General features: G+C 37.3%; 1 protein-coding gene across 1 annotated transcript in view; it reads right to left on the bottom strand.

Annotated features, from left to right (window-relative positions):
• LOC107565239 (integrator complex subunit 8-like) overlaps nt 1–23,975 on the bottom strand; it is a 70,841-nt gene that overhangs the window by 23,220 nt on the left and 23,646 nt on the right. Inside the window, exons 3-21 of the mRNA XM_016250456.1 lie at nt 22,426–22,566; nt 21,191–21,262; nt 21,059–21,110; nt 20,573–20,755; nt 19,738–19,845; nt 19,400–19,555; nt 13,280–13,380; nt 12,526–12,667; nt 12,338–12,408; nt 11,345–11,520; nt 11,097–11,227; nt 8,055–8,165; nt 6,547–6,751; nt 5,182–5,303; nt 3,264–3,448; nt 2,888–2,921; nt 2,729–2,788; nt 2,438–2,499; nt 2,206–2,324 (exon numbers count right to left, since the gene is read on the bottom strand). Of these exons, the coding sequence (XP_016105942.1) occupies nt 2,206–2,324; nt 2,438–2,499; nt 2,729–2,788; nt 2,888–2,921; nt 3,264–3,448; nt 5,182–5,303; nt 6,547–6,751; nt 8,055–8,165; nt 11,097–11,227; nt 11,345–11,520; nt 12,338–12,408; nt 12,526–12,667; nt 13,280–13,380; nt 19,400–19,555; nt 19,738–19,845; nt 20,573–20,755; nt 21,059–21,110; nt 21,191–21,262; nt 22,426–22,566 (2,231 nt within the window). The remainder of the gene's footprint in view (nt 1–2,205; nt 2,325–2,437; nt 2,500–2,728; nt 2,789–2,887; nt 2,922–3,263; nt 3,449–5,181; nt 5,304–6,546; nt 6,752–8,054; nt 8,166–11,096; nt 11,228–11,344; nt 11,521–12,337; nt 12,409–12,525; nt 12,668–13,279; nt 13,381–19,399; nt 19,556–19,737; nt 19,846–20,572; nt 20,756–21,058; nt 21,111–21,190; nt 21,263–22,425; nt 22,567–23,975) is intronic.

Raw genomic sequence — 23,975 nt, 5'->3', positions numbered from 1 at the left:
AGATGTAATGAGGGGCGCTGATCTTAATGTGTAAGACATGGATTGACGTGCAGCGAGGAGGGCGAGCACGCAGCTTTCTATCAGCATTAGATCGCTCAGACCCGGTTGCTTAGCTCCCAGACTTCACCGTTTCTCTCTCAGAGGCTCGCTGAGAGAGGCGAAACGGGAGAGGGTGGCTGCCTCTTTGAAGGCAGTCCACGAGCGGAGAAGAGCGAGACACATGCTCTGAGCGAGCATTCTGTCTCAGTGAGCGTGCAGTTCACTGCCCTCTCTCAGGCTCGCTGAGAGAGGAGAAACGGAAGAGCGGGGCTGTCTTCTATGAAGGTGGTCCGCGAGTGGAGAAGAACGAGACTCTTGCTCTGAGTGAGCATTCCGACTCAGTAAGCGAGCAGTCTCTGCATGGGGGCTGCCCAGACTGCCCTTCTGCATCGTGCAAGATTCCCTGCACGAGCCACACTCGCAGCGCCACATTTGCAACAACGTCGCTAGAATTTTGCTCTTTTAGGGGTTACCTGCTAGAAATAAGCTCTTTCAGAATCGCCGGATGGCGGCAGGGAACAGGACCGGAACTGCTGCGACACTGAGGCGCAAAGAGAGCGGATCAGCCGAGCAGAGAGCTCTCCATCCCATCGGCGTAGAACGTAGAGTCGTCACTGAAGGAGAAGAAATATGAGAATCCTGTGGCTAACGCCCGCTTATATAGCCAGATGCCCCGCCCATTCTGGCGGGCTTTGGCGCCATAGGTTTGGTTTTTTTATACACTGCACAAACCAATAGCCGTGCAGTTTCACTGCGTGCTTGAAAAAAGGCTTCAGTTCAGAAGAAAAAAGGCTTTTTCCCATACAAGTACGAGTGAAGTATCGAAAGGGAACCTAAAACTGTAGAGCTGTAAATTAAGTTTGATTTTCACCTGTTTTCACCTTCAACCTGCTTTGGCAAAATTTTACAAGTACTGTAAATAGGGCATTCTTTTAGCATTTGGGCCGATTTAAAACTGTATTATAAAACGGATAGTTCCGGTCCTTGATTCTGATTGGCTGAGCAGCGTTCGAAGCTGTTGTAAATTACACTACAAACATACACCTTTGTTTACGTCTGTGTGTTGCTCGGCAACCACTTTGTTGGAACCACAACTGTTTCTGAGGAGCTACATTGTTTGGTGGAAGAATACTGTTTTTATTAATATCATCACACTTTATTTGCTCTGTTTTATTTTCTCTGCTTCTGTTAACCCATGAAGCCGTGGTTTACAGTGAACTGTTTCTGAGGAGCTACATTGTTTGGTGGAAGAATACTGTATTTATTAATATCATCACACTTTATTTGCTGTTTTATTTTCTCTGCTTCTGTTAACCCATGAAGCCGTGGTTTACAGTGAACTCCGCTTCGCGTCGTGCCTAAAAATGCCCCTTAGCTGTTATAAATTCACTGTAAACCACAGCTTCTTGTGGCTTATTGCTTTATTTGACCATGAAAAACTATTTTAAAAATAATTTGCTTGAAAAAAAAAAAATGTAGGCTTTGTTTAAAAAGATTACCAAACAATGCATCTCTATGAACTCATTCTCTATGAAATATCGTGCATCTGACAGACTAGGCCAAGAGTTTTTAATTGTTTAAATGTCAAAACATTTATTCAGGAATTAAACTTTATTTTCTGAGTAAAGTTATTTGATGATATTTTATTAACACTTTAATTATGAACATTCAGCGTCAGTCTCTAGTTAAAATATTTTGATGAAAACAAAACATTGCAAATATTTTATACTTTTGTATGTTTTAGTTACATCAGACTTTGAGTAAATTTAAGTATTATAGCATGAATTTCAATTTTATATTAAGTTGAACTGCTTAGGGCTGGGACTAAAATCTTAAAACCTGATATTTATATGCATTTCTTAACCATGGCAGTGATACACATCACCAAATGGTAATTAGGCCTCCATATCACATCAAAAATTAATTAGCCTAGCTTACAACAACAACAAAAATAACCACATACATACATACACACACTCATAAAGCGATATATACTATAAACTGAGTATAAACAAATTAGCATTAACATCACAAAACTCTGTACAGCTGCTGTGAAACAATGTGTATTGTTTAAAGTGTTACACAAATCATGTGACTTAGTACTTGGTTCTCTCTGCAGTATGAGTGCAGGGTTTCAACTTTCATTCACACACAGCTTCAACTTACCAAAGTAAATGTCGGCCTGCGTGCAGAGCCACGACTGATTGTTGGGGTTGAGGCTGAGAGCATAGTTCACTAATTCCTTCAACGTGACGACCACAGCTTCAACATCCACCGACTGTAAACTGCATCATCATCGTCAGAACATTTTGACACCAAGATTACACCATCAACAATTATTACATGTACAGATTTTAACATAGGAGCATTTCTTCATCTAATGGCATGTGTGACGTACTTGGCAAGAGATGAAGGCCATATGGAGATATGCTCAGCTGTCACTTCATTCACTATATCATCCTGAGAAATAAAAAAAATCATATACATAATGACCTGGAATCAATCCACAGAAATAAGATTTTCTCAATTTATTACCTATTTTATTGTTATTTGTTTTGTTATTGTTTACATACATGACTAGTTTATTTTAAGTCATTCTACAGTATGACAAAAAGATAAACCGGCAACCAAAACACCTACAATCTAGAAAAAATACTGAATAACTTCCTCTACACTGGTTAACACATACCCGTACAATATTGTGCAGCCGCACAAACAAAGAGATGAGTGTAGTCAAAACCAGCGGCTCCTAAAACCCAAAATCATATCGCAAATTAATACTGTAAGCTCGCTGTATGATACCATAGACTTTTACATAATGCTTTGTACTTGGAAATTTTACACTTACCCGTAGTTTTTTCATAAAAGTCATGAATTTGCTCCTAAAGCAAAAACAAAAGAAAATATAACAATGAGTTAACATAACATGGAGAACTAGATTTTTTTTTAAAGTTCAACATGACAAACTTTGAAGTTGGCTTGAGAAAGCAAACCAGAAAGTTTTAAAAGTAAAAAGAAAATGTTTTCAGTCTGAAATAGTTTAAAATATAAAATAGTTTGAATGTTTTGAAGGCAATAGTCTATCAGAAAATCATGCAGTGATTTTTTAATTTTATATTGCAGACACTGAAACAGGCTCTGTATGAATTTTTCCCTCAGGAAGTCATCTAGGGCAGGTTTCAGAGTTATTCTCTATGTACAATGGAGCGGTCCCTGTGTCTCACCGGGGCAGGATGCCCAGCGAGGACTCTCTCTGTTTGAGAAGGCTCACTCGACCATCACTGCTGCGCTTGTGCTGGCTGGAAACACTGCAGATCTGCACCACCACCTCCCAGAGCTCCTTCGCCGTGCGTCTGCTCTCTTTGGGTCCCGGCAGCTCCTTACAGGTGGATGCTATCAGCTGCCCTAGCTGCATGAAGAACAGGACACAAGACATGATCTGTAGCGGTGTTGGAAATAATCGATTTTCCGATGCATCGAGATTCTCTCTTGAGCTTGGTGTTTACCGCACATGGCACATGTGTGCGCTAGAGACAATCATGGCAGCTTCATTGCACAGAATATATGCTGTGAGACACATGTGCATTGCTTGATAGTGTGTGCTTCCACTCGGCGTTATTTCAGTGTTTCACTTTAGATATACTTTCATTTCTGCTGTTTGGAATGCAGTACGTATTAGATGCATGAAACTCACACACTGACAGACTTTCGATCTGAAGCTCGATCGCAGCTGCGGTTATATATATGCACTTGCATCTCCGATTACTTACATGATACAGGACAAATCATCTATCGAAACAGATCTGTGCATTAGTGTGAATGCAGCCTGTTAAAAGCCGCTACTGTCTATGATGCCATCAGTAACAATCAAACAAAAATAATGCTGAGTAAAAAAGAAAAACCCATAACTATGATTCTGTAAACTTTTGGATACAGAAAGCACTCTCAAGATACTGAAAGTACTTTGTTTATCACTTGTAATTATCTTTTCCCCCCTTTATTAGTTTATATTTGCTTATATGTTTCAAAGCTATATTTAGTTGGTTAAATTCTTAGCAAATTTTTTTATTCATTATTAATTTGTAATTATTTTAAAAAGTAGCCTGCTTATATAATTTGTGACCCTGGACCACAAAACCAGTAATAAGGGTCAATTTTTGAAATTGAGATTTATACATCAATAAAAATAAATAAGCTTTCCATTGATGTATGGTTTGTTAGGATAGGACAATATTTGGCTGAGATGCAACTATTTGAAAATCTGGAATCTGAAGGTGCAAAAAAATCAAAATATTGAGAAAATCGTCTTTAAAGTTGTCCAAATGAAGTTCTTAATGCATATTACTAATCAAAAATTAAGTTTTGATATATTTACAGTAGGAAATTTACAAAATATCTTCATGGAACATGATCTTTACTTAATATCCTAATGATTTTTGGCATAAAAGAAAAATCAATAATTTTCACCCATACAACGTTTTTTTGGCTATTGCTACAAATATACCTGTGCTACTTATGACTGGTTTTGTGCTCCAGGGTCACATTTAATAAAAATGCACAAAATAAATATGATTATAAAATGAATATGAAAATGTAGCCATGTGCCATAATATTGAAAACTGAGTGAGGAGGCGACTCGAAAAAAACATGACTGTGCCTACTAGAAAATAGAAAATGTGTAAATGAGAAAAAATATATTTTGCATTAAGAAAAAGAAGCCTGTTTCTAAGACCCTTAATATTTTCACACTATTCATGGCAATGAAGCACAGGAGTGTTTGTGTGGAGAGTGCAGACACCTTTATATAGGGGTTGCTGTTGACCAGAGACTGCGGCACCTGCAGCGTCAGATACTCATTCTCCCTCCAGTTGAGCATGAACACGACACACTCCTCCCCGACGGTCTGACGCAGCGGGAGATCTGTGCCGTGGAGAACATAGTAACGAATTATATAGCATCCTACCCTAAAATATCAACTCCACTTCATCTGGTTTTATTAAGAATAAGCACATTAGAAAATGTGTAAATGAGAAAAAATATATTTTGCATTAAGAAAAAGAAGCCTGTTTCTAAGACCCTTAATATTTTCACACTATTCATGGCAATGAAGCACAGGAGTGTTTGTGTGGAGAGTGCAGACACCTTTATATAGGGGTTGCTGTTGACCAGAGACTGCGGCACCTGCAGCGTCAGATACTCGTTCTCCCTCCAGTTGAGCATGAACACGACACACTCCTCCCCGACGGTCTGACGCAGCGGGAGATCTGTGCCGTGGAGAACATAGTAACGAATTATATAGCATCCTACCCTAAAATATCAACTCCACTTCATCTGGTTTTATTAAGAATAAGCACAAACTCAAAAGTGCTTAATTTATCAAGGAATAAAGTCAACACATTCACTTTTCCTACACGATTTCATCACACCCTGAGCAGTGTTGGGAAGTAACTAGTTACATGTAATGGAATTATGTAATTTAATTACAAAATAAGGTACACTTTATTTTAAGGTGTACTTGTTACAGTGTAATTATACATTTTTACATTACAGGATTAGGGTTACTTGCATTCAATTAAGCATAATTTATTGTTATTATAATAGTAAGTACATGTAACGTGTGTAACAATGACACCTTAAAATAAAGTGTTACTCAAAATAAATGTAATTGTAATCAGTTACAATTACTGAGAAAAAATGTGTAATTAAACTAGTTATGAAAATGTTAATGATAACAAAGAGGGCTACATCTGAATATTTTCACACACATACCAATGTTTCAAGAGTTGAGGACACAGAATAGGGTTTGTGTATATGCTTTTCCAAGGCATTGTTAGATGCCAGTGTTTCTTGTCATAGCTATGCAAAGATTTGATTTCAAAATCAGTATTATAGCTATTAAACTATATCTTGTTATGATCGTAAATCTGTATTTAACCTCAGAATGATCTCAAAGTATAGAGGTGCCTAAAGTCTGATTGTGTGGTGCTTGTGCTTTAAAATTTAATTATTATAATCTTAATTCAAGTGAAGAATCAATGTTGAGTACTACTGTAATGTTAAACCTGCCTGCTTTAAATGTTTCCAAATGATGAACAGTAGAAAAAATTATGATTTTAGAACAGTCATAAAAAGTAATCAAATGTAATCAGTTACATTACTTTAATAAAGTAATTGAAATAGTTGCACTACTTATTACATTTTAAATAGAGTAACTTGTAATCTGTAACCCATTACATTTCCAAAATAACCTTCCCAACACTGATCCTGAGTAAATTGTCATCAACCTTCAAGCCATATTCTGCAGCGCGGAATCCTAAAGGTCTAAGTGAACAACCATGTAGATATTTGATGCAAGGTCAGATTAATTTATTTCTCTATACAATGTCATTATATTGCCAGAAGTGAGTGTGAAAGACTTTAAGCTAAAATGAATCTGGTTCATTTTAAGCTAAAGATCATCAGACCTCCTGTTAAGAGAGCATTTGTCTACAACAGCTGACGTAATACCATGTATCCTCATCTCCAGATATCCGCGGACCCTGCTGACCAGGTCGGGTGGAGGTCTCTCCATGTTGCCTTCGGCAGCGCCTGCCTCGTGACCTCTGACCTCCATCAACAGCAGCTCGTTGAGCATGACCTGACGCAGCTTAGGAGAAAACTCCGTCACCAGCTCCAGGCACGCCGTGAACAGCTGACGAGCATGTGCAAAATCCTGCAGCAGCCAAAGAGAAAAAAAGTGGCTCAAACTACAAACTAAAAGAAAGCTGACATTTGAAAGTACAATATATAAGCCTCGGTGTAATCTTTAATTCAAAACGTTAATTTCTGCACTGTCTCTTCATGTGCTGCTTTATAAAAACAAACATAAAATAAATATTTCCCAGAAATAAATCCCAGCTAAATTCAATTAAACTGCCTCCGTTTTTTAAGTGAATTACAAAAATGTGGCACCCAGAACCACATGAATACAAATGATAAATTTATTTGAACTGAGAATTCTTCGGTTTCTTTGGGCCTTAAATGAGAGGTTACTCTACAATAAAAACATACTGCAAGTTTCAGAACTCAAAACTAACTCTCCAGTTTAAAAAAAGAATTATTATTTTCTGCCCTTCTTGAAACACCCAGATTTGAAATCGGGAGACACCCTGTAAATATCATGTTGCTAATAAAATTAGTGCATATTCACATACATACAACATCTTCTGTAATCAAGTAATTATTGTACTCTTAAAACTATAGACCGAAAATTAAGCAAGCAAAAGCAATTACCACATGGAAACAGACGGATGCAATTATTGTGGTTGCATTGTTTCAAGCTGACTCTACAGCTCTATCTCAACGCTTTAAACTTGAGTATCAAAACACATTACATGTTGTAAAGGAGGTCATGAATACATTGCGATGCGTTTCTGCAACAGGTAAAGCCCCTTTCACTTCTGTTTTTCAGAAAGTGAAAAAAAGGATGATAAAAAAAATTTTTTTTTAAATATTGGACCTTTTTTGGTGCAGAGAATTTGCAAAAGTGTTACATTTAGATTTATTCATTTGACAGACGCTTCTATTCAAAGCAACTTACAGCTGAGGAATACAACAAGCAATTTTATGCATTTCAGGGCTTTTGCCGAAAGCATGTACAGTGGGGCAAAAAAGTATTTAGTCAGCCACCAATTGTGCAACTGACTAAATACTTTTTTTCCCCACTGTAAATGTGAAAGTCATTTTCCTTACAGAGTTTAAGGGATTAAGTGAAAACAGATTAATTTGGGTTTCTGTAGTAGGATGCACAAAGTTTGCATGTGCATGGAAATGATTAGATAACTAAAGTAACGCAAAGGTGTAGATAAAGCTGTTTATTGATCTAGATGAATGTGTTCCAGGCACATCACTAAAATAGTGCAATCAACATGAACATTGCTTTTGTGCCTTTAGCAGCTTTCTGTCTAAAACCGTTTTTCTGGTGTGCATATAAGCATACTGAATCATGTTGAAGGGAGTCTTGTTCAGATACACACCTTTATACTGATGCAGTGCAGACCCTTGGCCATAAGGATGTACACCAGGTCTCGTGTCAGGTTGTCTTTTATTGCTAGTATGACGTTTACATAGTCAACAGGAACCTCCCACTACAGGAAGAAATACAGTTGCAAGAATAAAAAAGATGTTGCAAATCACAATGTCAACAACTCTTAATTTATTATTTTTGAAAACTGACAAGCATTTGTCATGAATTGACCTTGCAAATCAATCAAATAAATTCGAGTTATTAGTTAATTTGCTCCAAAATCCTGGAAAAAAAACAACAACAACAAAACACTGAACCCAGTCTGTTACTCAGTTACTTCAGCCCTAATAAAAGACATAAGACTAGATTATCTACATCATTTCATGTTTTAAAGGTGCACTAAGCGTTTTTGCCAAACGATGTTGATATTTGAAGGCACCAAAACAAACACGCCCATAGCCCAACAGGACCTCGCCCCTATTTTGATATCTCCGCCCCACATGTACGTACACAACCCTGGCATGACGACGATCACGGAAACAAGCGAAGGTGACACACACAAGCATATTCAAACAAAAGCCAATACAGATAAGTTGTGTGAAACAATGCTAAATCAACATTACTCACCTATCAAGAAGAGAAATAATGCAGCCTTGGCGTCCGATTCGAGCCCTTCTGGAAAGCTACTCTGATATTTACGAGGGTCCTACCTCTTGCCTGATCTTAACCCTTCTTTTTAATGTTTTGTTCCTCCGATAGTTTCCTCTTTTTTATCTTCCAATTCTCTCTATCTATAGTCGATCTGCTAATATCCATCTGTGCACTCAAACTGAGCGCTCTCTGTCTCTAGGGCTGGGCGATATGGGCAAAAATTCATATCTCGTTATTTTTTGGCCGATTTGCGATATATGGTACATATCTCTGTATTTTCGATTTTGTATCTGGATTTTTTTTAATCTGTATTTATTATATATATTTTACATACCGCCCAATGTTGTCCAGCGAAACAATATTAAAGGCTATGAAAACTAATAAAGTGAATGTAACAATGTAAGCTTATATATTATGTGCAAAAAGGGTCAAAATCACTTTTCATTCTAACATTGAAACATTACAATCTAAAAACAAAAATAATGCTTTTAAAGCAGAAGTTAAATTCAAAAGCACAGACTTGTATTAGGCTATTTTGATTGCCCCATTACAGTCACTTTACAGTTAGTGCTATCTTAAAAATACACTTTTAAAATTCTACACGTCACATTGTCCAACTACAAATATTTCAGTGAAATTTATATTTTAGTCAGAGTTATTGCGCTCCTATTTCATTGCGCTCCATATGTTTGGCGAGCGGCGGCGCTCATTCACTGAAGTCTGTGAAGCTTAGCGGAGAATCCCAAAGCAAAAGCTCATGCACTCCTGACAGCAAAATGGAAATATTTCCATGACTTTCTAACATTTACAGATGGAGAATATACCTATGAAATGTAAGTTATGCATTCAGGAAAACAGCACATCACAGACACATTAAACAGCTCAAGTAGAGTCTCTGTCAGCGGCACACGCAGCGTTTCTGTCAGAACTTTACCAAACTATAAACTATACCAGGGTTCCTCAAATCTTACCCTGGAGGTCCAATGCGCTGCAGAGTTTAGCTCCAACCCTGATCAAACTCACCTACCTGTGATTTTTTGCAAAGACTAAAGTCTCAAAACCAAAGAGATATTCTTTATCAAAGTTAAGACTCTGCCACGCCCCCCTAAAACGGCTCGTTCTAACACGCCCCCACATATCTACCTCACTATGTGGAAATATTTGCATAATGCGCCAAAATGTGCACGCAAAGAAAGGCGGTGTGGTTTCAGTAACCACAGTTAGTGTTGAAGCAGCCAGGGAGACGCTGTGTGTTTCTAGGCGAAAGCAAAAGCACTTTATTTGGCCTTCCGAAAGTAGATGCATTTAGGAATCTTTAAGATCACTTAAAACAGAACAGCAATGCATTTTATGGACGACCGTTTCGTGAACCTAGGAGAGGAGGGAATTCTGACTTTGGTATGACAATCTGGCGCTTCTGAATGAGCTACTGTTTTGTTATTAGTTTAAGTATTTGCTATTGACTGTTCAAATGCGGAGTTTTGCGCATCGTGTGTGTGTGCGCGTGTGTGTGTGCGCGCGCGTGTGTGTGTGAGAGAGAGAGCGAGAGAGAGAGCGAGAGAGACAGCGTCACATCACAGTAGAGTCAGCTGTCTTAACCGCTGCTTGTGCACTGCATCATTACTGTGTCTGTTCCCCCTTGAACTGATGGTAAAACTAATGACATTATTTACTGTCTTTACATCTATTTTGAAAGATGAAGCTCGTGATTATGGTAAGGGGTGTTACATTTCTGGCGAGTGCTTGTGGTGTTCGGCCAATCACAATGCACTGGGTCAGCTGGCCAATCAGAGCAGACTGCGCTTGTCGGAAGGAGGGACTTTGTAGAAAACAAAGCGTTTGAGAGAGGCGGACTCTGTTCCCCTTTCCCCCTTGAACTGATGGTAAAACTAATGACATTATTTACTGTCTTTACATCTATTTTGAAAGATGAAGCTCGTGATTATGGTAAGGGGTGTTACATTTCTGGCGAGTGCTTGCGGTGTTCGGCCAATCACAATGCACTGGGTCAGCTGGCCAATCAGAGCAGACTGCGCTTGTCGGAAGGAGGAACTTTGTAGAAAACGAAGCGTTTGAGAGAGGCGGGGCATAGAGGACCTACAATGTACAGTATTTGAAAAATAATGTGTTTTTTGAACATTAAAGCATGTCAACATATTCTGTTACACCAAATACACAAAATAATGATCTTTAAAAAAGCATCATATGACCCCTTTAAAGCTATTATCAACCGATTCCGATATCAGTCCAATAATATCGTGCATCCCTAGCTACAAATGTGTTTTGGGACTTGGTCCGACACTGCGGTCAAAAGCGTTTTTCAAAAATTGCTTAAAGCACCTTTAAAATGTGGCATAATGACATTAAAATCATAATGTGACCTCTGATGGTCTTTCCTGACCTTACTATTAACCCTCCAGAAGGGTCGTTCGGCCATCCCGTGCAGCTCGATGAGGATTTGTCGGATATGTCGAGGATCCAGTGACAGAATGAGCTGCTGTTCAAGCTGACTGATATTCACACTGGCAGACGCTGGTGAGAACAAAACACAAAGAACACATCACCGAACAGCAAGAACAGTTCTCCAGATGACGAAATCTTCATATAATTCATATGGTCATGATTTAACGTCTGCCCTCCAGGATGTACCAGGTATATCGTAGAATGAGGGCAGTTGTTTGGCACTGAGGTTGACTGTGGCTGAGGTCTTCCTCATCTGCTCCATCAGGATCTTCTTCTCCTCATCGTGAAGGAGTTCCATGAAGAGTTTATGAGATGAGACCGTGAAGGCCAGAGAAACATCTTCCAGCCTGTTACAAACTGTCCTACAACGAAAACAAACTAACAGCTATACGTCATGGAATCTTTGTAGTATAGAATTTTCACACAATGATACAATTTAAAATAAAATACAATACAATAGCAAACACAAGAAAATGGTAAACAGTTACAGGACCTAATATATAAATACTTATATAGATCATACATAATCTAAAATCCAATTTTGACAACAACAAAAAAAAACTGTTATTCCTGTTAATGCAAACTGCTGCAACATTTCCCCTGCCCCATGATTACATGATTACATGGCTACATGATTTATTATCAATGTTGGAAACAGTTGTGCTGCTTAATATATATATATATATTGGAACCTGTGATACTTTTTTCAAGATTCTTTGAATGAAATGTTAAAAAGAACAGCACTTAAAAAATATAAATCTTTACTATCAATTTAACATATCTTTGTTGAATAAAAGTATTAATTCCTTCAAGAAAGAAAAAATATATACATAGAAAACCGGTATTTTAAACTGCAATAATATTTTACAACATTACCATTTTTTCTGTATTTTTGATCAAATTAATGCAGCCTTGATAAGCATTAGAAACTTCTTTAAAAACATTAAGTCTTCCTGAACCCAAACTTTTTCTTTAATCTAAAATCCAATGAGGATACATGATATAAAAAAAATAGTTCCTGTTTATGCCGACTGCTGCAGCATTTCCCCTCCCCATGTGAAATTCACTTCAAACAAATCTACCCTTGAAAAGCACGTGAAAGCAAAGAAAAAGACATGAATCGGATTAGTCAAACGTCTGGCAAGGTGAAAATTTTTTTTTAAATGTAAGGGTGCTCACTTGATGAAAATGGCCATTTTCCTCTTGCTTGTTTCAGACCTGTGCTCCTTATCCAGTGACCTTGTACACACCTGGAGAGCGCAATGGACAGCACTTTATTTCATCAGAAAACCATGTGAACTAGATCAGTTTAGTAAAGGATCAGAGTGTGTAATGTATATGATTCAGTGATGCAGCAGGGTTTATACCTCCAGCAGAAAACTGATGGTGTTTTTGCTGGGTTTAAGGAGTAGCTGATGGAAGGACACACTGAGGACGCCACCCTCCAGTGCATCTCTCACTGCGTTACACACACACAGTTTATGACACACTTCCTCCAGAGACCTGTCCCTGTCATTTAAAACACACAGACACACAAACAGTATATTGAAGGAATATACAACAAGCTCTATGGACAGCGTGTGTGGCATGTCATTTACCACATTTATTTACTACACTTATAATGGAATTCTATGAGGAAAGACATCCAGGGAGTTTATAAGCAAAATATACTACAGCTCTGATTACATTAATTCTGTAAGAATTTTGTAGAAGGAAAACGGGTTTGTATCTTCTTATTTTGAACCCTTAAAGAAGGGGATAGAGGAAATGTCTGTATTTCATTTCTGGCTTAAAAAGGGGAAAAGGGATGGAGGCAAGTATACACAGATCTTTTATACTGTACTGTCAAATGCTGTAATCTGCATGGTTGCCCTTTGCTTGCTAGGCTTTCATTGAGTTCACAAGAAAATTAAGCTGTGATCACAAGAAAACAACTTATGCAGTGATCAATCGAAAATAAGAAAGAAAAATAATAATAATCCATCGCCTCTTAGGGCTTCCGTAAAACACATCCCATACTGGGGAACGAGTCTCTGAACATTTGTGTGGAGATAGATGGTGATAGATTTAAATCCTAAACACACATACAATCATCCATTGAGCATCTAAACAGCATCTCACCCTTGTTGAAGCTTGTGCAACAGCTCTAGCTGAATTGAATGTCTGAAGCTGTTGGGTAGACTGAGTGTAACGTTATCTCTGATGAAGGCCTCGATCAATGCCTACAACATGAAGACAGAAAACAGAGACAGTAACGGTTACTGTTATACAAATTCACATTCCACCAACTGCACAATCATGTCAAGCTCCAGTCAATGTGTGGCTGAGGTTTATATAGGTTATAGGAGGAACAAAAAATCAGTTATGCAGATTTATGTCTCTACAGTGGACTTGACCTTTTACCAACCAGAAATGTTTATTATAAGCAGTATAATATTTTTTATTAACAGTATAATATTTCTTATAAACAGTATGCTATGATAGAGAGTGCTGCCAGGGTGGAGTATGAAATATGCTCTGTTGAAGAGTTCAACACACACCAAAAACAAAAAGCTGGATAACCACTTTATGACATATCCCAAAAATGTTCAAGCTGGTAGTTATCAAACCCTTATCAAAAAGCCACAGCTAGTCCCATGAGAAGTGGTTAATTGTAGAGCAATCTCAAATGTCCCATTTATGTCTAGTAGTAGTGTTGCCCTAACCAACTGTTAATTTCTGCAAAACCGTTTTCTGTGAAGAGTTTCCTATCCAATTGCTACCAGTTTGTTTGTGTTAATTGTGGGATGGAGTACGGAGTACCACAGGGTTCAGAATTAGGTCCTCTACTATTCTCTTTGAATATGCTTCCCTTGGGAGAGGTTACCATGGCAGGAACCATGGCATTAGTTTACACTTATGCAGAAGATACTCAGCTTTATATTTCCGCCAGTCCTACCTCAATAGACCTTTATCACACTTCCTATATCCGGTAAATGAAGCAGCGTCTCGCCACTTCCGGTCCCATCGCAACGCAATCAAAACTAATGGGCGAATTCTCTCTTTCCTTTATTTTTTTCTTCTCTTGCTACTGCTGGTACTGCAGTGTACCTGGCTGCTTTAATTCTAAGAAATGACAAACTGCGTTTTCACGATTTCCTGACACAACACGATTTGAAGAAAGCATGGATGAGACTGATGCGGAGGGATGAAGGTCCTTCTCAAATATTATGCGGGAGAATTTTCGTGCGTAGTATGCATTTTGAAACTGAGGATGTTTAGGGCTACATCTCATATCTTCAACCTGCTGAAATGTTCCTATCAATATATTTCCTTTCCAAATGTGCATTCTGAATAAATACATTTATTTCCCAACTAACCTGCTGCAGACAAGTTTGTCTTTTCATTAACAATGTTTTTTCTTACTGATCATATTTCATACCTGTTTACATTTTTTAAATGTATTTGACTAAACACCCTTACAAAAATTAACCATGGTTTTATTATAGTAAAAAACTTAGTAACCATGATTGTTTGGGGGTTTTTTCATGGACTGATTTCCATTTGTATTACCAGTTTTACTACACATACTATCGTTGAACTATGGTTAGCAAAACCATGGTTAATTTTCATAAGAGCAGTATTAAAATAGATGAATGAATGCGCCGAAGTTGCCTTAAAGAAATACAATGTTACAAAAAAATACAAAAAAGAAATTTACAATGTTAAACATTTAGGCTAATTAATCTTAAACCGTATAATGCATTGATATCTTGCATCTTTTTCATCAGGTCTAGCACACACTGCAGCATCGCAGTCACTATTAAACGAGCACTGTGTGGTGAAATCATCTCACGTTTACGACCCAAGGCTTTCTCAGATCGGCTTACGTTTGATTAAAACTACAAGTTCCTTTGAGTTTAGAAAATTCTGTGCACAGTAATCATCCGAATATCTATTCACCTGTCTCTGAAAATGAACGGATTTTGAAATCATCCAGCAGATGCTCATTTTATTCAACTAGGTGATTACAGCACATTGAAAAATATACATAACCGGAAGAATCGATACAATGCTTCGGAGAGCACTTTCAGTAATCAATTCCGCTGTGATAAAGGTCTATTCTCCAAGTTAGCAAGCAGATGCATTAGTAATATAAAAGACTGGATAGCTAGTAATTTCCTACTTCTGAATTCTGACAAAACAGAGGAATGTATTAGTTAGGTATTAGTTAGCCTGAAAACCTCTGAACATAAGACAATAAAACAATGTTTTTGATGGATTTACTGTTACACAGACTTCCACAGTTAAGAACTTTATGTCTGATAGAAATCTGTTCTTTGACAATCATATTTCCAATGTTATTAGAAGACTTGTTCCACCTTATAAGTGTTGCTACACTAAGATATGCTCTGTTTCTGATGCTAAAAAGCTCATTTATGCATTCTAGACCTTAATACTGAAAAGTGCAACCAAATTCTACAGAATTCCTTGAAAACTACAGGCAGGCGTGTTTGATTCTTTTTCATTTGGCTCCTTAACTACATACCAGTCATTGTTTAGGACTCAGAGACACTCTCTCAGTTTAAGCATAAACTAAAGGCCTATTTTTTTATTAATCCAGCATACACCTATTTAATTAATTCATACCTCACTGTTATTCTTCATTATTCAGGTTCTCTGGAATTGAAAACATCTCTCATATACTACAAGTCTGCTCTAAATTATTTAACATGATCTCTAAGGGAATATTAGTCTTTTGCATTTCTTCCTATCCTTAGGAGACATATCCAGCAGATCCAGCTCTGGCCTGGCTTCATGTTGCTCTTTGATGCAAGGGACATCTCTACGATCAGTGTCTGCATCTATTCAGTCTTCTTCAATAAAATGCACAGAGAATAAACTACTATACTGCTTCCAGATGTACACTACACCTACCTGATGAACCATAATGTTCAATCCTGAATAGACTTTAAAGAATTGGCCAATTACACCAGCGGGTGTAGCCTGGTTTCTATTAAGGCAGTGGTCTCAAACTCAATTCCTGGAGGGCCACAGCTCTGCAGAGTTTGGCTCCAACCAGCTCCAAATCACACTTGCTTGGAAGTAGAGATCGACCGATATATCGATTTACCGATATTTTTCCCGATATTTAAGCATTTTACAATAATCGGATATCGGTTTTGTAATATCAGATTCACCAATAAATACTGCCATCTTGTGGATGTTTTGAGAATGTTTTGAGGATCACCATTGCAGCGCGTCTGAGAGGAAACAAGACAACAACAATGGCGTGCACAGGTACTTGATTTACTGTAGTTAGTAAACTTTATTTAACATAACAGCCATTAATGCACAAATTAGATGTATTACATAAATGCCTGATATGCAGTTTATGCAGCTTGGCTCGAAGAAATAGAGACGAACTCATGGAGTCACGTAAGATAATCTGTCAAGTCCTGTCCCAATAAAGACGTAACTTTGCGTGAATTAAATAATATGCAACCATGAATGGGCGCATGTTGGAAATAAAAGTGCTGAATTTAATTTGCTCTCTGTTGTCTATGCTGCTCATCGTCTCGTGAAGTCGGAGTCACGTAGGCTAAAATAATCCGTCAAGTCCTCTCCCAATAAAGACGTAAATTTTGCATTAATTAAATAATACAGCCATGAATGAGCGCATGTTGGAAATAAAAACGCTAAATTTAATTCTCTGTCTGTTGTCTATGCTCATCATTAGTCTCGTGAAGCCACTTTCATATTGCTGTTCACTCACCAGGTTGATGTGTTTGATGCTCAGGAAATGCTCTATCACGGCCACCGCATGTAACTTTTTACATTTAAGATTCACTTGTTTAAAACACCCTAAATTGTTTTAACATTTACTATATAACCACTATTTCGCTAATAAACATCTAAATAGATACAACTCTAATTGAAATTAATTATTTATTATCTCCACGAGTGATCGCAGTTTGAGTATAGTTCTGTGTAAATGCATAGATAAACTGCGCTGTCAGCAGGCATTTCATAATCTAGAACAACAAAAACATTATTAGTAATTCTGATATAACATGCCAGTTGAGAAATGCAATAAAATACGATGTTTTGTTTGTTACATTTCAATATTCCAGAGAATATTATTCAGTGAATTAACATTATCCAGTGAATTATTCTTTACTCTTTAGCCTATTAAACAGCTTATAAACCTACTAAAACTGTAGTTCAAAATGAAGTTGATATGACTCCTTTCCTTTATTTATTTTCTCCATTTGAAAACATTCTACATTTATTTTGCTTATTGTTAATATTAGTGTTGCTGCTGATGCTTTAAATAAAATGTTTTTTTATGGTTGTAATATGAAGATTAAATTTAACATGAAAGACTGCTAATTTTCAAAAAAAAATTTAAGATGACTGAAAGGAGGAAAAACCAAAGTGAATTATGGACTATAACAGTAAATAAATATCGGTTCTGCATATCGGTTATCAGGCACATAAACATGCAAATAATTGGTATCGGTTATAAAATATCAATATCGGTCGATCACTACTTGGAAGTTTCTCCCTTGATTAGCTGGAGCAGGTGTGTTTGATTAGGGTTGGAGCTAAACTATGCAGAGCTCTGGCCCTCCAGGAATTGAGTTTGAGACAAATGTAGGTTTTTTTATCCATTATTCAACATCAAATTACATTTTTGCATTCCTTACCATAGATGCAAACTCTTAAAAGATTTGAACAAACTACTAACTTCAATTCACATCTACTATATGTAGGCCCTATATGTAATTTTTCCCACATACATACTGTACAGTACACTCACATAAAGTTCCATATACTATAAAGCAAATCTCAACTGGTTCATCATTTATATGTCACCAAACTATCCTATCGCTCAGCTCTAAACTTCTAAATGTGGACTATCAGGTATTATTAATAGGATGATTAATACAATACATAAAACAGACGTAGAATAATAGAATATAATAAAGGTTTTATAGCATTATGAATTTCTGCTTTAAAACTGTGTATTGTGAAAAGCACTATACAATGAAAAAAATGACTTAAAGGGTTAGTTCATCGCAAAATGAAAATTATACTCACCCCCGAAGCATCCTAGGTGTATATGACTTTCTTCTTTCAGACGAATCCAGTCGGAGTTATATTAAAAATTGTCTTTGATCTTTCAAGCTCTATCGTTGCACTCAGCGGGTGTTGCATTCCTTCGGTTCAAAAGACGTGAAATAAAAAGCACACTTCCACAAAAAAAGTGTCTCACACGGCTCCGGGGGGTGAACAAAGGCCTCCTGTAGCGAATCGATGCGTTTTTGTAAGAAAAATATCCATATTCAAAATGTAATAATCACTTTAATGCAGCTTGCACTCACTGTTGTACACGGAAGCAGTTCCAGGCAGATGACGTATGAGGTCAGCGTTGCGCATCTCGTGAAAACCAACATTTGTTTACAGGATCAAAAGCAGCAAAGTTTCCTTACTTTAGCAAAGGAAAACAAGTCTCCTCTTGGCTTAAATCGAAATCCTCTGACATTCTTCTTTACAAATCCTTGTTTTGTACTTCTAATTAGTGACCGTTGTTTTGTTTCGATCTCTCCACTTCTGAGTGGCGCATGCGCAACGCTGACCTCATACGTCATTCCCCCGGAACTGCTTCTGTTTACAACAGTGAGCGCAAGCTACATTAAAGCGATTATTACGTTTTGAATATGGATATTTTTCTTACAAAAACGCATCGATTCGCTACAGGAGGCCTTTGTTCACCCCCCGGAGCCGTGTGAGACACTTTTTTTTGTGGAAGGGTGTTTTATTTCACGTCTTTTGAACCGAAGGAATGCAACACCCGCTGAGTACAACAATAGACCTTGAAAGATCAAAGACAATTTTTTATATAACTCCGACTGGATTCGTCTGAAAGAAGAAAGTCATATACACCTAGGATGCTTCGGGGGTGAGTAAAACACAGCATCATTTTCATTTTGAGTTGAACTAACCCTTTAACCATGGCACTCTTATTGAATAAAAAGATATGATTACCACATGACTTGATACATAAGTTAAAACTGCTCAATTAGAATTAATTAGTAAATCATCATAAGACTTACTAAAAAAGCAATATACTATAAATCTGTGGGAAGTTTGTGTGGAAGGCTCACACCAAAATTCAGGAGAGCTGTTTTAACTTCAACACAAAGGTTTTTAAATCAATAAGAGCACTATTTAATGGTAGTGAGAGTTGTTGCTGACCCCATAATCGTGGTTCCTCATGAAGCAGCTGATCTGGCCGTACGGGGTGAGCTGGCTCTCGCTGGGGTCTGAGGCTTCGGTGAGGGTTTTGCAGGCGCTCCAGTATCCAGCCAACCGCTGCTCATCCACACAACAGAGCGATGCAGAGGAATCCAGCTGCCATCAGACACAGCAACACAAACAACGTCATGACTGAGAAACACGTGGATTATCTCAACAGATTACTACAGTCCTGGGATGCTGATTGGTCAATACAGCATTGGTCACGAAGGTGAGTAAATAATGACAACATGTACTTTTTTTGAGTGAAGTATTGCTTTAATTTAATAACGACTCACCTTTGTGAGCAGTTCTCGTGCCATTCTGAAGTGTTCTCTGGCTTTCTCATACACTGAAGGGTCAGAACAGCCTTGCTGAAAGTGAATGCCTCCTAAATCGTAATGCACCTGCCAGATATCAATTATAGTTCACTTTTAAAGAAAGAATGAACCCAAAAATGACCATTTCCTGGAAATATCCTCACCCTCAGGCCATCCAAGATTTAGAAGAGTTTGTTTCTTCATGGGAACAGATTTGGGGCAATAAAAACATCACAATAATCCACACAAATCTTCATATATACTTTAAACTGTCACTTCTAATGAACATGCGAGTCCATAATAACGCTTGCTCCACTGAACAAGTCTCTCACAAAGTCTCTCTTTAAGTTTGCAAACGTTGTTTGATCTGTGCATATTCCTCTCCTGATGATTTTTCACTGGTGAAAGCAAAATTATGGATTACTGATTTTAGCTGGAGGCAAAAGTTCAAAGTTAAAAACATCTTAATGACTTATTTCTTATAAAAAACGCACAGCTTTTGGCTTCTCAAGATGTTAACTGATGGACTGGAGTGGTGTGGATTACTTGTGGATTATTGTGTTGTTTTTATCAGCCCTTTGGACTCTCATTCTGACGGCACCCATTCAAGTGAGTGATGCAAGTGATGCAATGCTACATTTCTCCATTTCTTTTTCAAATGAAGAAACAGACTCATCTACTTCTTGAATGAAGTAAAATGTCAGCAAATTTTTTGAGTGAACAACTCCTTTAAAAACAGAACAGATCTTCACATGACAAATGAGCACATTCCAGCAGAGTTAACTAGTGTGATTTATTTCCCTGTAGGACACACCTGACAGTGCAGGTGATCAGCGCTGATGCGCAGTCCTGCGGTGGACGACTCAGTCTCTCCATTGGCTGTACTGGGATCAGCAGCCAGCAGGTCTAGGGTTCGAAGCGTGTGGATGTAGAAGTCTTTTTTAATGTTCAGGGCTCCTTCTAACACCGTGATAGAGTCTGCGGCCTGTTCTCTGAGCTGAGGAGCACACCGTTAAACGAGTGACAGGGCTATGATGAGCTTTCTTAGAGAATAAAAATGGCATTTTGTGACATCAGACACTGATGAAAGAAACAATAAAACACATTAATCCTTTGTACTTAATCAAAATGAAGTAAGGAAGCTGCGGCATCGCATTACGTCTCACTGCTTCTTTTGCTGTTAATCTGTTGCACTAATTGCAATATTGAGTGAAACTCTCCTTTTGTTTTATTATTTTTGTACAACCCAAAGCTAGAGCAATCAGATATCAGTATATAAAAGCACAAATTTCAGTCATACCACACTCAGTATGTTATCCGTCAGTTCTTTTTCCTGCTGCACCAAACTCATCCTACAGAACACAAAACACTATTAGCGCTTAAACAACACACAACACAAAAAAAACTGACACCCATGTTATCCCTTCCTTACATATTCAGCTGATGTGGTCCAGGTTTGGTCTGCTTCTCTGGAAAGCTGCTCAACACAATGGTACGAATGGCCCTATTGAGACAAATATCATATTACACTGCTAACACAGCAAGACACACTACACTTTAAGCAACCGTAAAAGAGGTTAATTTCTTTGTTGTCTACTTAATTTTCATTAAAAATCAACAAAAAAAATGCTGCATTATAGATACATAGATATGGTCAAGATGTACAATATGGTCAATGGTTACAACAGAGACGTTGTTCAGATTTCAAGATCTGTCCTTCATACGCTCTTGTGTGTAGGACTCATTTCTTACGCATCTCTTCCCAAGCCTTCATTGCTAATTCCAAAACATAAATTTAGAGCTATTAAAGGAGGCTTGAGCCATTCATATGCAGACTAACGCAGTTACTGGAGTGAAAGAGAAAGAAAGAGATTAAGCAGGCGTGAATTACATGAGTCTAGTAAAGTGATATGGAACTCTAACATTGCTGTGCATTTACTGGAAAATAATTGCACACATTAGAACAGAATCAAGCATTCAACAGCCCCATGGTATAATATGATGTGCCAATAATCAATATAATTAATCGCAAATTAATCACATATCAGTTTTGGCTGAGAAATTTCCCCCCAAAAGATCATTTAAAGTCATTATTGAGTTAGACAAGGAATAAACATTTTGATTCAGCATTGTATAATGATAATAACTAATAGTTATTAGTTTTTTTTTTTATAAATATTGAAATATGATTTTTTTTTTTAAGATACTCTCAATATAAATCTAAAACCACCAGTAGGTGGCAGCAAGTCCCTGTTTAAATGAGTGAGAAATTAATTTCCACCAATTAGTTCAAATGGTTAACTCGTTCAGAAACTAAGCAAGTCACTGTTTTTATGTTTTTTTTTTCCATAAACCTTCTCTCATTTCAAAGGCTGTGCCTTTGTAGGCCGCATTTGTAGGCCGCATACAGCACAGAGGAGGTCTCATTTCAGAGAAGTAATCATTACAAAATTGACTGTAATTCCTCATGAGGCTTAATCTACTGTAATTTCTTTCTAACTTGGGAATGTAATGGGAACTTTTCTGAAATGAGGAACTTTTCTCAATGATTCATGTGGCCGGAGAAAGCGATCTCCGGAGGACGTTTGAAATGAGACACAGCCAGAGAAATTACAAAGTATAGCTAAACCTGCATAAACTATGACAGAGTTGAGCTGTCGCACTGACCATCTGTTGTAGATGAGCACGGCCATGGCTGTGGTGGGCGGCAGGGTGGACAAATCCAGATCTACATGCTTAACTCCAGGAGGAACACGACTGGCGCACAGAAGCTCATTCAATAACATATTAAGCACAGGGATGGTCAAACTGTCAATCAAACAGAAAGACAAAAACAAGAAATCAGACAAGATGTAATTCCTTGAATATCCACATTTCATTAAAAATATCCATGTCCAAATGTAAGTGGAGTTTGGCTGTGCAAAAAAATAATTTCCCCAATGCTCAGGCATTGCTTTGTGGCTTTTCTAAATTTGTTTTAGCACATTGCTCTTAGCGTGCTAATGTGGTAATCCAGACCTGCCAACCTTGGAAAAAGTTTTTTGAGTTCCACCAGGTTTACTTGAAATAGTAAACCTGGGGGGGGGGGGGCTTCACATATTCCTAGATAGCTACATTACTTGAAACTCCTTGATGGCTAATGACAAAATCATAATTGCATGATTTAATGTTACATTTTTCCAAATATTAGTACTACGGGTCACAAACACTTTTGTGCTGTTCCTGTTATACAGTATTTTAGAGTAAGCAGTAGGGATGCAACAATACATTTAGAATACGTTTCAATAAATACCTTTGTTTTTTAACCAAGGTTTTCTGATGGCTTGGCAGATCAGAGTATTTTTGTGCCTTTTAAAATGCTATTTAAAAAAAAAAAACTCCAGAACACTAAAGTACACTTTAATTAAAACTCCAGAACACTTCTGTACACATGGATTATTATTTATGTCTACTTCAAATTTCTTTTGAGAGAAGTAATATATTTAGGGATTGGCCATTATTAACACATATAATGTCTGTTTCATTCATACTGTGCACAGAAATGCCACATATGCATCACAGAAGTAAAATTCATGATGCTCCATGAAATCTCTGTAACACTTTAGATTAGGGAACGCTTATTCACTATTAACTATGACTTTTCCCTCAATAAATTCCTAATTTGCTGCTTATTTATAGTTAGTGAGGTAGTTGTTAAGTTTAGGTATTGGGTAGGATTAGGGATGTAGGATAAGGTCATGTAGAATAAGGCTTAATTACTACTAATAAATGGCTAATATTCTAGTGATATGCATGCTAATAAGCAACTAGTTAAGAGACCCTAAAATAGTGTTACCGAAATCTCTAATATGAACAAAGGATCCCCTTCGTTTTGCACGGTAAATATTACACCCATAAACTAAAATTTGCAAACCGTATACCCAAAAGTGAATTATTCTTAATAGAGATGGAATCGTTAAAAAAGTCCTCAGTGTTAATTAATAACAAAAAGAATGGAATTTTGTTCAATTTCATGGAGAAATTTCTTGTGAAGTAATGTCCCCGCTATGCATCTCAAATTTCATGTATTCTTTGAATATGTCTTCAGGTTGTTGTTGTTTTTTCCTTCTTTTTTTCAGTTCTCTGATTGTTTATGGTCATGTTATAATGCATATACAGTGGAGAAAAAAAGTATTTAGTCAGCCACCAACTGTGGAAGTTCTCCCACTTAAAAAGAT

Source organism: Sinocyclocheilus grahami, unplaced genomic scaffold, assembly GCF_001515645.1.
Source record: "Sinocyclocheilus grahami isolate Dianchi unplaced genomic scaffold, SAMN03320097.WGS_v1.1 scaffold990.1, whole genome shotgun sequence".
NCBI classification, from domain to species: Eukaryota; Metazoa; Chordata; class Actinopteri; order Cypriniformes; family Cyprinidae; genus Sinocyclocheilus; species Sinocyclocheilus grahami.
Note: the sequence above shows the minus strand (reverse complement) of the source record. Positions and strands in the feature narration are given on the sequence as shown.